The sequence below is a fragment of the Micropterus salmoides genome, unplaced genomic scaffold (genome assembly GCF_014851395.1).
Source record: "Micropterus salmoides isolate LMB-PRFRI ecotype aquatic unplaced genomic scaffold, ASM1485139v1 Ms_hic_scaffold_3, whole genome shotgun sequence".
In the NCBI taxonomy this organism is placed as follows: domain Eukaryota; kingdom Metazoa; phylum Chordata; class Actinopteri; order Centrarchiformes; family Centrarchidae; genus Micropterus; species Micropterus salmoides.
Window position 1 is genome coordinate 39,016,694 of NW_024042261.1, and position 13,661 is coordinate 39,030,354.

At 44.7% G+C, this 13,661-nt stretch overlaps 1 protein-coding gene across 3 annotated transcripts in view; it reads right to left on the reverse strand.

Moving 5' to 3' along the window:
• Positions 1-6,746: 6,746 nt before the first annotated feature.
• LOC119883421 (fibroblast growth factor 12-like) overlaps positions 6,747-13,661 on the reverse strand; it is a 64,814-nt gene continuing 57,899 nt past the window's right edge. For all 3 annotated transcript variants that reach the window (XM_038694062.1, XM_038694061.1, XM_038694060.1), the window contains exons 4-5: positions 9,254-9,452; positions 6,747-7,113 (exon numbers count right to left, since the gene is read on the reverse strand). In XM_038694062.1, coding sequence (XP_038549990.1) covers positions 6,959-7,113; positions 9,254-9,452 — 354 coding nt within the window. In that variant the 3' untranslated portion in view covers positions 6,747-6,958. The remainder of the gene's footprint in view (positions 7,114-9,253; positions 9,453-13,661) is intronic.

Below are 13,661 nucleotides of genomic sequence, written 5' to 3' on the forward strand. Positions count from 1 at the left end.
ATAACTGACGCTCCAGGGCTTCCCCCACTGCGTTGAACTATGACGCTAAGGGGCTCCCCACCGTGTTCCAAAGTGACGCCAACGGGTCTTGACCACGCGTCCGTACAGGTTGAAAAAGTTGGTATTTGCAAACTAAACTAATTAACTAATAAACTTACAAACATCTGTAGGAATACAACAAAACACAAAAATACAGAAAGAACAAAGTGAATAAAATGGCAAATAAACATTATTTGCTAAGAAATATTTTTAACGAATCACAGTGACTTTGAGACACAGCAAAAAATTATTTTATTTTCTAGAACCACCTTCGTATTAACGAGTTCCCACGGATAAACGGAGCCCGTGTGACATGACGTGAAGGCAGCGACCTCCTGCAGCTGGAGGAGCTCGAGAAGCAGACGTGACAGAAAGGACACTCGTGTTACAACATTCCTGTCGAGTGGTTTGGTTGTGCGGAAACATGAGCAGATCATTCACTCGTCACTAACATTTAACGTCCCTTTGGACCAGAAGAGAACAGTCGGTCTCTACGACCCTCGTGGTCCGACCACAAACCCCAACCTGGAAGACTTTCTCAGAGGCAGTACGGTGGATTGTGATTGGTTCATTCCTTTCCCTCCATCAGTCCATTCCTCCATTTGCAACCAACACAATACAAAAATGTATTCTATCCTAAAAAAGAAAAAAATCAGCCAATAAGATTCAGCCTCTATAACCCCGCCCACCTCTCTGAGTGACTTTCAACTTAAGTTAAAAATGGCAGCGTGTTTAAAGCGGCGCATGCAAAAGCTGATTATTTTTCTCCACATGCAAAAATGTTTTTATTCACACCCCGCCCACCTTCACACAGGTTTACATGTTGTATTATCGAAGTTTCCTGCGTCGGCTGATGGGAGGTGACCGAGTTTCCCAAAAATAATCTCTGCATGAACTGAATCTCATTCATATGACTAATAACGCGTCTGCAGTCAGACCTCATATTAATCTTTAAAACGCTTGAATAGTTTCCTGCTTCAGTGTTTGGCAGGAAGTCGTTTTCTTTTTGAGTTTCTTTTAAACTGTTTGCAGTAAATTCCAGTTTCAACATTTGGCCTTAAACAGTTGTTGGGATCCCTGATGCAAAATGAATCTTAGTTTATAAATCTTTCTTTTAATTCCCATTTGCTCACAACTGTATATCTGATTTAGACACGGACAGGTCATTTCAACTGTGAAGAACCCAAAGAGTCCAGAACGACGTCGACCGGAGTTTAACTCCTCTGAAAACCGAAACAACGTCACGTTTGCAAGAACTCTGCCATGATTGTTAGATGACGAATGTAAAATTTATATATATAAAAATGTTTCCAGAGAAAACAGCCGTTTCTGTAAAGAGATCTTCAAACCAGACTATGATCAATAACAACCTTTCACAGATTTGTAAAACCTGGAATTTAAAATCTGCGCAAAGGAAAAACGACTCGGGTTGGGTATCAAGAACCGGTTTCAAGTTGGAACCATTACCAAACTTCCAAGACCCGTGGACTCGTTAATTCCGGTGGACTCGTTAAGACCCGTGGACTCATTAAGACCCGTGTGTTTGGATCCTGCTCCTCGGTTCCTGACTTCCTGCAGTGAGCATTTTACCGTCTGTCAAAGTGTCTCTGATCTGCCTGCAGCCGCTACGCCGATCTAACGTCACCTCACGTGTTCCGTCAACAAAGCGTGAAGAAGAGAGTCCTTCTGGTTCCGGTCCTGGACCGTGGCGGACCGCAGCAAACGCTCCAAAGTTTGGCTCAGCTTCACTAACAAACTGCAGCAGCTGCAGTCAGGAGGTTCGGTGCGAGAGAGGAAGCAGCTCCGACGTGACGAAGCGTTTCCTTCAACACGGCGTGAATCTGAAGGAACGCTTCACCGTGTTCAACGTGTCGCGCTCTCCCAGATCCAGCTAACGCTAACAGCAGCGACGCCTCAGGTACAAAACACAGGTGAGCCGACGTTCACCTTTTATACTGAAGGGAAACCGACGATGGCTACAGATGAGACGAGACCCAGAGACGCCCCCTCTAGGACAGAGACTCCTTTCACTTTAGAGACATGAAGGGGACGAGGAGCGAGGAGGATCTGTGGCGAAGGAACCAGAGCAGAGAGTCCATAAGAACCGGATTCGATCAAATTTAAACGATACCCAACCCTAAAAAATGGCGGCACAGATGCTTTTCTATACATCCTGCTTCTCTCGTCGTCATCAGCTCTATAAAATGTTTTAAACACATTATTTTCTCCTGTTGAGGAAAGCGAAGGCAGTGACAGGAGGTCGTTGTTATAGCTCCGTGTGAAAGATGGGTTCTACTTGCGGATCTTTGTAAACCCGGAAATGGTGGCGATGCTTTTGGGAAACCCGGTCGGTAACTTCTGAGACGAGTAAAGGGTTCGAGTAAGAAGACGAAGAAGATGAAGGAAAGTAGTGACGGTTGGAGAGGGCAGTGCAGCGACTCGGTCTGAACGTCACTCTCTGGAACCAGAATTAATCGTGAGCGTGTTATTTTTGTTTCCACGCTCGTCTGTTTCCTGTTTCAGCGCAGTCAGTGCAAGTGGATTTCTGTGGCGGTGAAGTGACTGATGAAGGATTTAGAAAACAATCAGCAGAGATGTTGAAGTGATTTCAGGTGTGACGATCGTGGCGTTCAGACGAGGTCGGAGGAAAACAGCGTACAGTTGTCAGGGCAGTGCTTTTCGTCTAAACGAAGCAGGGCAGTGTTAAATCTGTTAGCAAAACCCTCCCATCAGCCGACACCTGAACACAACACTAGACCAGGGACTGCGTAACACTTTATCTTCAAAACTCCCTGAAATGTTTCAGTCAGATGTGGCGGACGTGTTGACTGACGGCCAAAACCTAAAACTAAAAACTAATTTGGAACAGAGGCCAATAATCAATAATTTAAAAAAGGATTATTAAACCCAGATCATGGCAGCCTAAGCAAGGAAAACATCTGATTCATGAGGAGATATGTTTGTCTTTGTGAGCCCAGGCGCCTTCCCAAAAACCATTAATTACTAATAATCAGCTGCGACGTGCCGCTGCTGCCCAAAGCTGGAGACACTGCTGGAAAGCTGATTGGGGGAGCCTGACATCATCAGGTTGCCTCTGATTGGCTCGTGAGGTGAACAAGCCGTGTTGTTTCACAAAGTTTGAAATCACCACGCCCCTTTTTTAAAACGTGCACCAATCAGAGCTCAGCGTGGCCCGACCGCTGAGCCGAAAACCAAACATACAGTCGTGCTCAGAACAGTGTGAACGTCTGAGGCTCTTGAATACATGCTGTGTCGTTCGTCAGCACATTCACATATGGTATCATACAGAGTTTGTGAACACGCCTGGACGGGACAGGTCCCTCAGTTCAGTCCTGTTCAGACCGGATCAGGGTTACACAACACAGCTGTTAGTATAAATCATTCAACACCCCCAACCCCCGGACGGCTGCGGGGGTTTCGGCACGCTTTTGGAAAATATATCATTAAATATTTCTGCCTGCATCTTCTCAACAACGAGAAATACAAGAGCTTTTGATCCGATGGGACCCTGAACGCAGCACGAACATCTGCGCCGTCCTTCTTGCTTCATGTTCCTGCTCGTCATCATCACTTTTCAGACTGAGCTGCTTCCTTCCAGGGTTCAGCCCGACCTCACAGAGCAACCCGTTCTCATCGCAGGCCGTCACGCATGGACGCTTTGTCAAGACCCTTTAGCGTCCTTTATGCACACGTAGCGCTCCGCAGTCAAGTAAAATCTGTGTATGGTTTGTTCTTGGATTATTTCGTTTCAAAACCAAAACGGCAAAAACGGTAAACAAAAAAACAGACATTGGTTTTTAAAACAAGACTGAGAAATACAGATTTAGATATTTAATGTGCCCGAGTGTACCTGATCTTTATTTTCTTCGTGAGATGGAAGAATTTAGAAAGTTGCGTGGCGCTGCAGAGAGCCCCCAGCTGCAGGTACACATGGATCACCCTAACCCCCAAAACAGGAGCATCGAACTTCATCCAGCCAGGGGGAACGACCGCTGAGCGTCCAGAGCTCCACACCAAAATCTGTGACCTATCAGATTCTGTGACTACACCCAAACGACGATGTTTTCCTAACCATAACAAAGTACTTTTAATACCTAAACCCAACCAAACTGCAACCGCTTCACATCGTCAACAAAGCCTCTGGCGCTTAACTTCCCATTTGGGTCACAGAATCTGATTGGTCACACATTTTAGTGTCACAGCAGTTCCACTGATCAACACAACCCTTAGTAGGAGGGGGAGCGGGGCGCTGGAGCCAACAGGACGAGGGAGGGGAGGTCACGGGAGCGGCCTGGTGCGCTGCGGCGGGTCGGCGATCGTCCCCTCTGGTTGGATGAAGCCCGACGCAGGGCACAGCTGTAAAGAGGCGCACGGGTAAAGCAGCCAGTTAGTTTGCAAACCAGCAGGGATACAACAGCAGCCACAGACAGAACAAAACGCAGCGACTTTCCATTTTGGTTTTAAAACAGAAAAAACAATAAACTACTTGTTTTGTTGTTTTCTCCGATTTGGTTTTGACATGAAATAATCAAAGAACGAACCGTACACGGATTAAGTAAGCAAGCATAAATGTCCGGTTAGACTTTCAAAATAAAACTAGTGGTCGATGATGTGAAATGTCGTAGTTTTTTAGGTTTAGCAAAAGATCAAGTAAGTAAGTTTCATAACATCACTATTCAGTCCCTCCAGGTTTTCACGATGTCGCCATCGCAACTATGAGCACAAATTCAACAAATCCCGGTGAATTCAGCGCGACTTTTGACCTCTCATCGCCGTTTCCTGCCAAACGTTGTCACATGTCAGCAAACTCACTTCCTTGTTCAGAAGACGCAGCAGACGTGTGCGATGCCAACGTCTCCCATTTACCTACAACAAGAACAGCAAAGGGGACCATGAAGACCAGGATCCAGATCTTCGTCACCAAAGCGGGGAAACTGTTCTGCAGAGCGTGCAGCGTCGTGGTCAAATATAAAGGAGATCGTCTCCTGACAAACGCTTTGAGAGAGAACGTCAGAAACACACGGAGGACGTCAGACGAGACGCTGAGACGCTGCGTCCCGCTCAGCTGCAGGACAGAATCAAGGTCAGCTGGTTTAAATACGCAGGGTCAGGCCCGCCGAGTCCTGGAGGGACTGTTTAATCACATCTACTTTTGCAGTTTTCACTTATTCCCTTAGTTCTTTTTAAAAAGCTGCTGTAAAATCAGGCATTTGGGGCCACAACAATCACAAAAATGAAATCCTGGAGGGACTGACTAAAAGGAACCACAAGTTTTTTTGTCCCACCTATCCACCTCCTTACTTTCTGTTATTTGTAGTTGAAGAATGGCGCTAAAGAGCTTCCCCCGGTGTGCTGAACTATGATGCGAAAGGCTGCCGTTTGGACCAGACGCCGAACGACGTGACCAGGCGTAGCTATTTGACGCTCTGGGAATGAGAACGGGCTGAAATTGGACCGGCCTTTAATTCCTCTAAGCAAAGATAAGAAATAGGTGACAGTATGACTATTACCTGTCTATCGGGTAACACGTTAATTCCAAATCCTTTGTTTGATCCAGCCCATCTGGGCCAACGTCAAAAACACACTGCTGCTCATTGTTTCTATAAAATTAACTCAGAGACTGACCTGTGGAGAAGCTGACCTTCCTAAGGTTGCGCAGCGCGTCCATATGGACAAAAGTTTAACGTTTATATTTGTATGCACAATTGAAGCAGCTCAGCTCGAGCGTGCAGCCAGATAACTTCTTTAAAAACCTGCGTTCTGTCAAAGCCAGTAAACGGGACAGATGTTTTCCAGTAAGTATCAGGTTGGAAGACTGAAAGCTGTCAGTGTCGGTGCATTCAAGGGCCCTCCGACATCAGAGCTCTCCCTCTTTGCTTTCTGTTTATCTCTCAGGTTTTCAACTTGGTTTCCTCTTTTACACCTTTAATCGTTACCTACATATTTGTTTGCACTGGGTTTTGCATCTCAGGCTGCCCTGACCATCTGATTAGTTGAGTTTGTTGTGGTTTTCTGCAGCCTAAGAACAAAGCCTGTAGACACTACTCAGGGCCGAAAGGCTCACTGCACCTGTAAATTCTCCTGTTTGATTACCAGTATTACGGCGGGAACAATTAACGTGTGCTTTTCTAGATTTACATAATTGATTTTCACAGAAATCTGTTTCTGTCTGAGAGGAAGGAAATCAATGTAAAAAGTGACGGATGGATTCGAATCTCAAACAGGAACCAGATCAGCTGACCTCCTCCGGTCTGAACAGGAAGTCTCTCAGCGTTCATTTCCCTCTGAGGCTTTTTATCGGCAGTGTCTGCAACCCCCCCCCCAAAAAAATAAATAAAACCCAGACAGAAACGAGAAGACGAAACAGAAAAACTCTTCTCTCTGATTGGACAGAACAGCACAGAGCAGTAGAAGAAGAAGCGCGTGTCGAAAGTGCGAAAGTCTTTGCATTCATTAAGAAATGAGGGGAAGTGAAGTTTCTACATGGCTTAAAGCTTCGGAGTTCTCGGCGCTCGCTCGACACGGAAAACATTTTGTCATCGTCGTGACAGTGATGATGATTACTATGTGGCGATGAAGAGTGTGCTAGCCTCCGGGCGCCGTCTCAGCAGGGCTTTTGCATAAAATGTAAATCATCATCATCAAGCCCCCCCGTCTGCCCCCCCCACCCCCCCCACCCCGTTAGATTTCAAACATTTCAACACAAGCAAGAAGACCTCCCCCCGTTTTTTTTTTTTAGCTTGATTTTTTCTTTGTTTTCGTTGTTGTTGCCTCGTCATCGTCGTGGCGGTTGTTTTGTCGTTGGTGTGGCTGTAGTTGCTTTTGTTGCTGAACAGAGGGAGTGTTAAAATGGGAGTTCGCCTCCTCCTCCTCCTCCGCCTGTGGGGGGCGCTGCAGGCTATGATCCGTCCTGCTGTGTGCAGTCCTGCTTCTCCTCCTGGTGACGCTCCCGGCTCCTCGCACGCTCCCCGATGTTCAGCGTCGGGCTCCGCGAGCTCGACTTCAGCAGCTTCTCCTCGAGCTCGTGCAGCGACGGCTCCTTATACATGCAGACTGCAGGGGGGAGGAGGGGGGAGAAAAACAACACTTTAATAACCCGGGTGAGACGTCTTTGCAGCAGCCACATCAACAACTATCAACATGGAATCAGACGTAAAAATATGCATGTACATGTGTGTAGGACGGAGAGAGAAGGGAAGGGAATGGGGGAGGTAAAAGGAAGAGAGAAGGAGGTGGAGTTTGACAAAGGCAATATAATAGGAAAGGGTGAGAAATGGGAAAATTGAGATGTGGAGAGGATGAAGAAGAAGGAGGAGGAGAGAAGATGGACAGAGAGGGAGGTGGCAGATATTTCTAAATGAAGATGGGGGAGAGAGGAGGAGAGAGGGGGGGGGAGACAGAGCAGCTGAAAGCAGAGACAGAGCCTCATGTTTCCTGTTAAACCTCCATCTGTGATATTAGAGCTTCACCTTGTCCTCCGCTCCAGCTGCTTCACCTTCAGCTCTTCACCTACGCAGCTCAGACCTCAAACGCACCACGAGCTCCGGACTTCAAGTGCGACTTTTATCCACAAAAACTCCCCAATCCGACCCCCCAAAACTGTCCCCGCAGACCTTATGTTTCTCCTCACAAAGAATTCTTTAGGAATCACACGAATAGCAGCTGTTTATTAATAATCTTTGGCTTTCATTCACTGAATGTAAGCTGAAAAAGAAACGTAAACCTAAATCAGTAAATCCAGACTCTGGCGGTCGTGCAGAATCATGGTTACACCTGTATTTTGAAAAGAAAGAAATACGATAGCCCTAATGCTGTTTTCACACTGAAAGCGAATCCAACGTTTTGCGCGGCTTGATTACACACAAGGTCAATGCAAAGATCTGGACGTCACCGACGGCTTCGGAGCTTTGTCTGGAGAGGGCCAGGCAGAGCTGGAGTGAAACGCTGCTGGCTGACGGGGAGCTGCTAAAGAACGGGGAAGTGGACGGGGAGCAGCACTGCAGCTTTCAGACAAATAAACCCCCGTAGTCTCAGCAGCTTCCATTCACATCCGGTTCCACCGTTGTTGTTGTTGTTAGCGTCGGAGCTCTGCTGGACTGCTACTTCATATTTATATAAAAACCGGACAAAACTGAACATTACTTGGAGAAAAGACAGTGAGGAGGTTGAACTACCTGGTGAGTTCAGAAAATATGTGTCTGTAACTTTATTCCAGCTGTCGTTGTACTTTCCTGTGAACAGGTTAGCGTAGCATAGCCCTGATCGAACCAAACTCCATTCAGAAAACAAACATTTTAGTTGTTGTCCTGCTGACAGACCTGACAAAGCATGAATTCATATGTTTAACAAATCTGCATCATGTTGCAGCTATTTCAGCATCAGTTTGATCTGTTTATTGGAATTAATACAGCAAAATGTTTACTTTGGGTTCATACAGCTGTAGGAATCGCGGGTTGTGTTTATTTGCGTTATTGCGTTATGTGTGAACACTCGGCAGTTGTCCAGCGAAAAACACCCCGCGAGGAAAGCGTAGCTAGGATTAAATTCACGTTGTATGTGAACACAGTATAAGAGGCCATCCATTCATACATTTATATTTACTCTGTTGTCCCATGATAACGTGCTAATTTAATTCGTTTTTTTGAGATCTCAAGTGATTTATGTCATTATTTTGAAATAACAAATGTTGTTTTCCGGAGATAAGAAACTTTGTTTCCCCCAACATAATAACATAATTAATTCAAGATCTTGAGAAAATAATAATAAGTCAGTAACATCGTTGTGTCTTGTGTTGCGCTTGCTTGATGTCTGGCTGTTGCTAGTTTTTGATAGTAATGTCATAACAAATGCACGTGTACAGATGTCATTATTTAGTGCAGTGGTGAATTGAAACGCTAGGGCCGCCAAATCACACAAAGAAACACATCTTACATAATGTTGCTTTGGTCTAAAAGGCCCCCATTGTTCACCAGGTCAAGACCCAGGTGATTTCTACACCTGTTCAGTCATGTGAATGACTCAGCTTTGAAGATACGGATTTTGTCTCTTTGGATGGAGCTAGGCTAACAGGTTTCCCCTGCTTCTAGTATTTGTGCTAAGCTAGGCTAAACACATCCATCGTTGCACTGGAGATGAAGCTCTGGGCTCTGGGGAAGACTGAGAAACCGCGTGTGCACAGGTGTGTTCGCCTCACCTTCGATGGGTCGGGGGACGAAATGTGAGCAGGGTTTGGTTTTCTTCACCCGGTTTCCCTTCATGATGACCCCGTCCTTGTTGAGGCCCAGGAACCAGGCCCGGCCCGACTCGTGCTGCCGGTACAGCGTGGACGAGTAGATGACGTAGTAGTTCTCAAACACAGACTCCTTAAACTTACACTCTCCTGTGAACACATCCTGACACACACATAGACACACACAGAGCGAAGGCATGAAACAGAGGTACAGAGTACATTTACTCAAGTCCACTTTTGAGGTACTCCATTTTCTGTTACTTTATACAACACCACGTTTATTTGACTTTAGTGAAATTCAGATTAACAACACAGAATACAATACACAATAAGTCATAGTTATATTTAAGTAATGATTTACTATTATGGCTGCAGATAAGACGTAACAGAGTTCTTCTTCCAACGCTGGATACAAGTATGGAACAAATCAATCAATGAACTTTATCTGTCAGGAACGTCGTAAACCTTTGACACCTGACCTATCATTAGAAAACTTTCACAGCTATGCAGATGATACAGAATTATACCTATCAACCTATAACGTCTCTTTTTGCTGTAAAGCATCTTGCATTGCATTCAAGCACAAACGGTGCTATGTAAATAAAGTTTGATTGATTGATATCCATGTTCTGCTACTTAAGAGAGATGTGGTTGAAGGCTCTGGAAAAAACTAGCATCAGGTTGAATCCACACAAACTGAACATTAACGGCCAAACCTCCACCCTAAACCCTGAATCCTCAAAGGCTTAGCTGACATCACCTGGTAAGTGCTTAAAAGAAACCTATTGTACTGGTTTTCCAGTCCTATATTGTAGTTCTGTGATGCCTGTATGATGATTAATGATTCAAAGTAAAAAAAAAAAAAAGTTTTTGTCTTATACTGGTTCTTCATGAAGGCCTTCATTTCAGCCTCTGTCTGAAACAAGCTGTAGATGCTCCTGTCTCTTTAAGGCCCCCCCTCTCAAAGCCCACTGTCTTCTGATTGGCCAAGACCTGAAACATGTTACCAGGCTGTTGTTGTCGCTGGGCGGAACAGGCAGACTGAGCGTTTCCGTGCTGTTGCTATGGGAGCAAATGACCATAAATGGAACAGCGTTTCCGTCTGGCTCTGTGTGTCGATGAACGAAGCCGTTGGTAGAAAAAGCAGTTGAAAACGTTCAGAACAGGAGGAAATCTGAGGTTTTTGCTCACAGAGATTTCTTTTAAATACTTTAACCTCATTATTTGAAGCTTTGGCCACGTTTAACATGAACATCCAACATTATAACATTACAGATAAGTCATAAAATGTGGAAAAGCATAACAGGTCTCCTTTAAGTGTCAGAGGCTGCAAGGGCCCGAAATACTTTCTTCACGGCCGAGGCGCTAGCTGCTCCTTCTATGTTTGTGTACCTTTTTTTTAATGCCAGCTTCCCCAGGTAACTTCGTGTTACCTGGGGAAGCTGTGTTTGTGTTTGTATTGTGTTCCCCAGGTAACCGTCACAACGCAATGAACCGTGGGTAATTCCCTCAGGCAAAGTCTGCAGAGATGCAGTCTTACCGGAAGTCTGCGGGAAAGCCCTCACGCACCTGACGAGTTGAGAGAGGAATGGCCGGTCACATGTCGACGCTTGGTCAGACCCCTTGAATTCACCATGGATACGCTTTGGTGACGTTTTTGTACGTATAGGGCTCCAAGAATATATATGCAACGTCCGGTTAGACTTTCAAAAGAAAACTAGTGGTTAGTGTTGTGAAAAGTCGTAATTTAGTCAGGTTCGGGCACCAACTAAAACGTAATTAGTAAATAATAACATTTAATGTTGACTGTTCGTGTCACATGGGAAACAATGGTTTCCTGGGTGAAAGTCTGGTTTTTGGCCCAATCATTCACCCCAACCACCTCTTTACTGTGACTTTTGTGTTAAACATCCCACAACTACCTTTAGCGTTCATAAACAATGCTACAGGGCGTTACAAACAGGTCTCCAAAGGGGAGAACGGGTTGACTTGCTGGGAATGCTCCTCAAATTCTGAGTGCTGAGATCAGGATTCAGCCATAACCTTCACCTTGTACTGAACTGTGATAAATTGAGCTAGATGGACCTTATAAAGTGGACACTGGGTGGATTCGTCTTACAGCCTCACTGTACGTTCACTGCTCTGCACTGACACTGTGTTCATGTCTCACAGATCCATGCTGTTAACTACGGACTGTTGAGGCCAAACTTCACTCTGCTGGGACGGATTAAAGTAAATTTAGCACACTGCAGTTTCCTCCAGGTATAACAGGTGTGTGTGTGTGTGTGTTGTGTGTGTGTGTGTGCTGTGTGTGTGTGCCCTCTGGATATAACAGGTGGTCAAAGAGGAGTAAGGAGTCAATCAGAGCAGAACAAACCCACACAATGCAGAAACCTGTTCTAACAGTCAACACTTGCTTTCAAAGAGTAGAAATAAGACTGTGGTTTGTTAGATATCGGATCTCTTCAGCTGCACACCTATGTGTCCTATTTTCAAAGTTATGTTATAATTAGAGCTGCGACTGATTATTTTTATTATCAATTAATCCAAGTCCAAGGTGACGTCTCGTTTTGTCCGACTGACAGTCCAAAACTCAAAGATCCAGTTTACTGCGACAGAGAAACCTCACAATGGAGCGACAGCACCAGAGAATGTTTGACCCATAAATCACTAAATACTCATTAATGATTCTGTTGATTGACTAATTAATTCATCATTTCAACATGTGTTATCGGGTGTTGCGACAGCTCAGACTGGAGGGAAGTGACAGCTTTGGAAATTCTTGTTGGTGTTAAAGTTAAAATTTCAGCAGCTGGACGGAAACCTTTTCAGTGTTCTTTCAGTCTCATCGGTTCTCAGCACTGCTTTTCCCTCTTAAATGATCAATATTTTTTTTTGCTAGTTAAGCAACAGACAGGTGTGGAGCTACAGAACAATGTTGTTTTGCTGAATTAGGATCAAGTTTAACATTATAATATAATATAACAATGCAATCGTCTCTGCACATGTAAATATCACTTCATTTCATACCATGCACGAACCTGGCACATTGCACATATCTGTTGTTAATTGTTAATCTTTGTTGTTTTATTGTCATTTTTATTTTTTTTATTGTCAATTTATATATTTATGCACACAACATCCTCTTCTGTTTCAATACGTCTGCACAACACAAACCAGAGTAATGCACATGTAAATATTTGCCACTTTGTTCTTTGTTCTGCAAATGATTTTTGATTATTCTTATATAACTTGCATTTGTTTATTCCATATTTATATATTTCTACATCTATTTATGTCATCTGTATGTTTGTCTGCGTGTAGCACCGAATCACCAAAGCAAATTCCTTTTATTTGTAAAACACTACTTGGCAAAAAAGCTCCTTCTGATTGTTCTTCTTCTGATTAAATCTAGTAATTTAGGGATCCTGCAAATTCAGTAAACATCACCGTACAATGTGAATAAAGGGCTGAGTTAATTAATTCCACATAAAATATCTATGACACAAAGAAAAAGAGGGAAAAGAAGACAGAGGAGGAGAAAAAAAGGGGCTTCAGCGGAGGATGAAGATGACGGAGAAGTGAGGAGGGTTGTGGAAACAGAGGGAGGCGCCTGCATCAAGATGTGATAATTCAGATAAGCAGTGTTTAGACAGCGGGGCCTTCGAGCACACACCACAACTTTATTTTCAACTGACTGTGTGAAGCAGCTCCGCTCTGTGAGGAGCTTTACCTTTACATTGCCACCTAGTAAGTGTGGTGAAAGCTGTTCCTGGGCAGGGAGAAGACCGTGGTGGAGGCGTGTCCTGGTCCCGATGTGCATGTTTGTATGTGCAGTTACAGAAGCAGAGACTAGAAGTGAAAACCCGTGGAGCGGTGTGAGATGCAAAGCATCTATTTAACTTCTATTTAAGTGTCTGCTGTCCCTCAATGCTCTCTCAAAGCAACTAACGCAAAGGGGAGGGGACGTTTAAAAAAAGACTTAATGCAACTGAGTGCAAAATTTACCTTGAAGCTCTGTGGTGATGTCTGCTGGCTGAAACACACTAAACACACACACTAGAGGATAAAGCTTAATTTATACTCCTGCGTAGGGTCTGCGTGCGTAGCTACGCCGTAGGCTACGCACATAGCGAGGCATTTATACTTGTGCGTCCGTGTGTCCGTCAATATGCAATTACACCCCCAAACGCCAGTCGGCAGTAGCGCTACAGCGTCCACTGTGTTGACTTTTACTGGGTGAGCAGTGAGCTAACTTCCGGTTTAGCCCTCCGCTAACGTGAATGGGGATAAAATTGTAAACGTGTGGCTGGTGTAGCCTTTACAAATGTTATCAACCGAATGGATCACATTCTGATAGTGAAATGAGTCA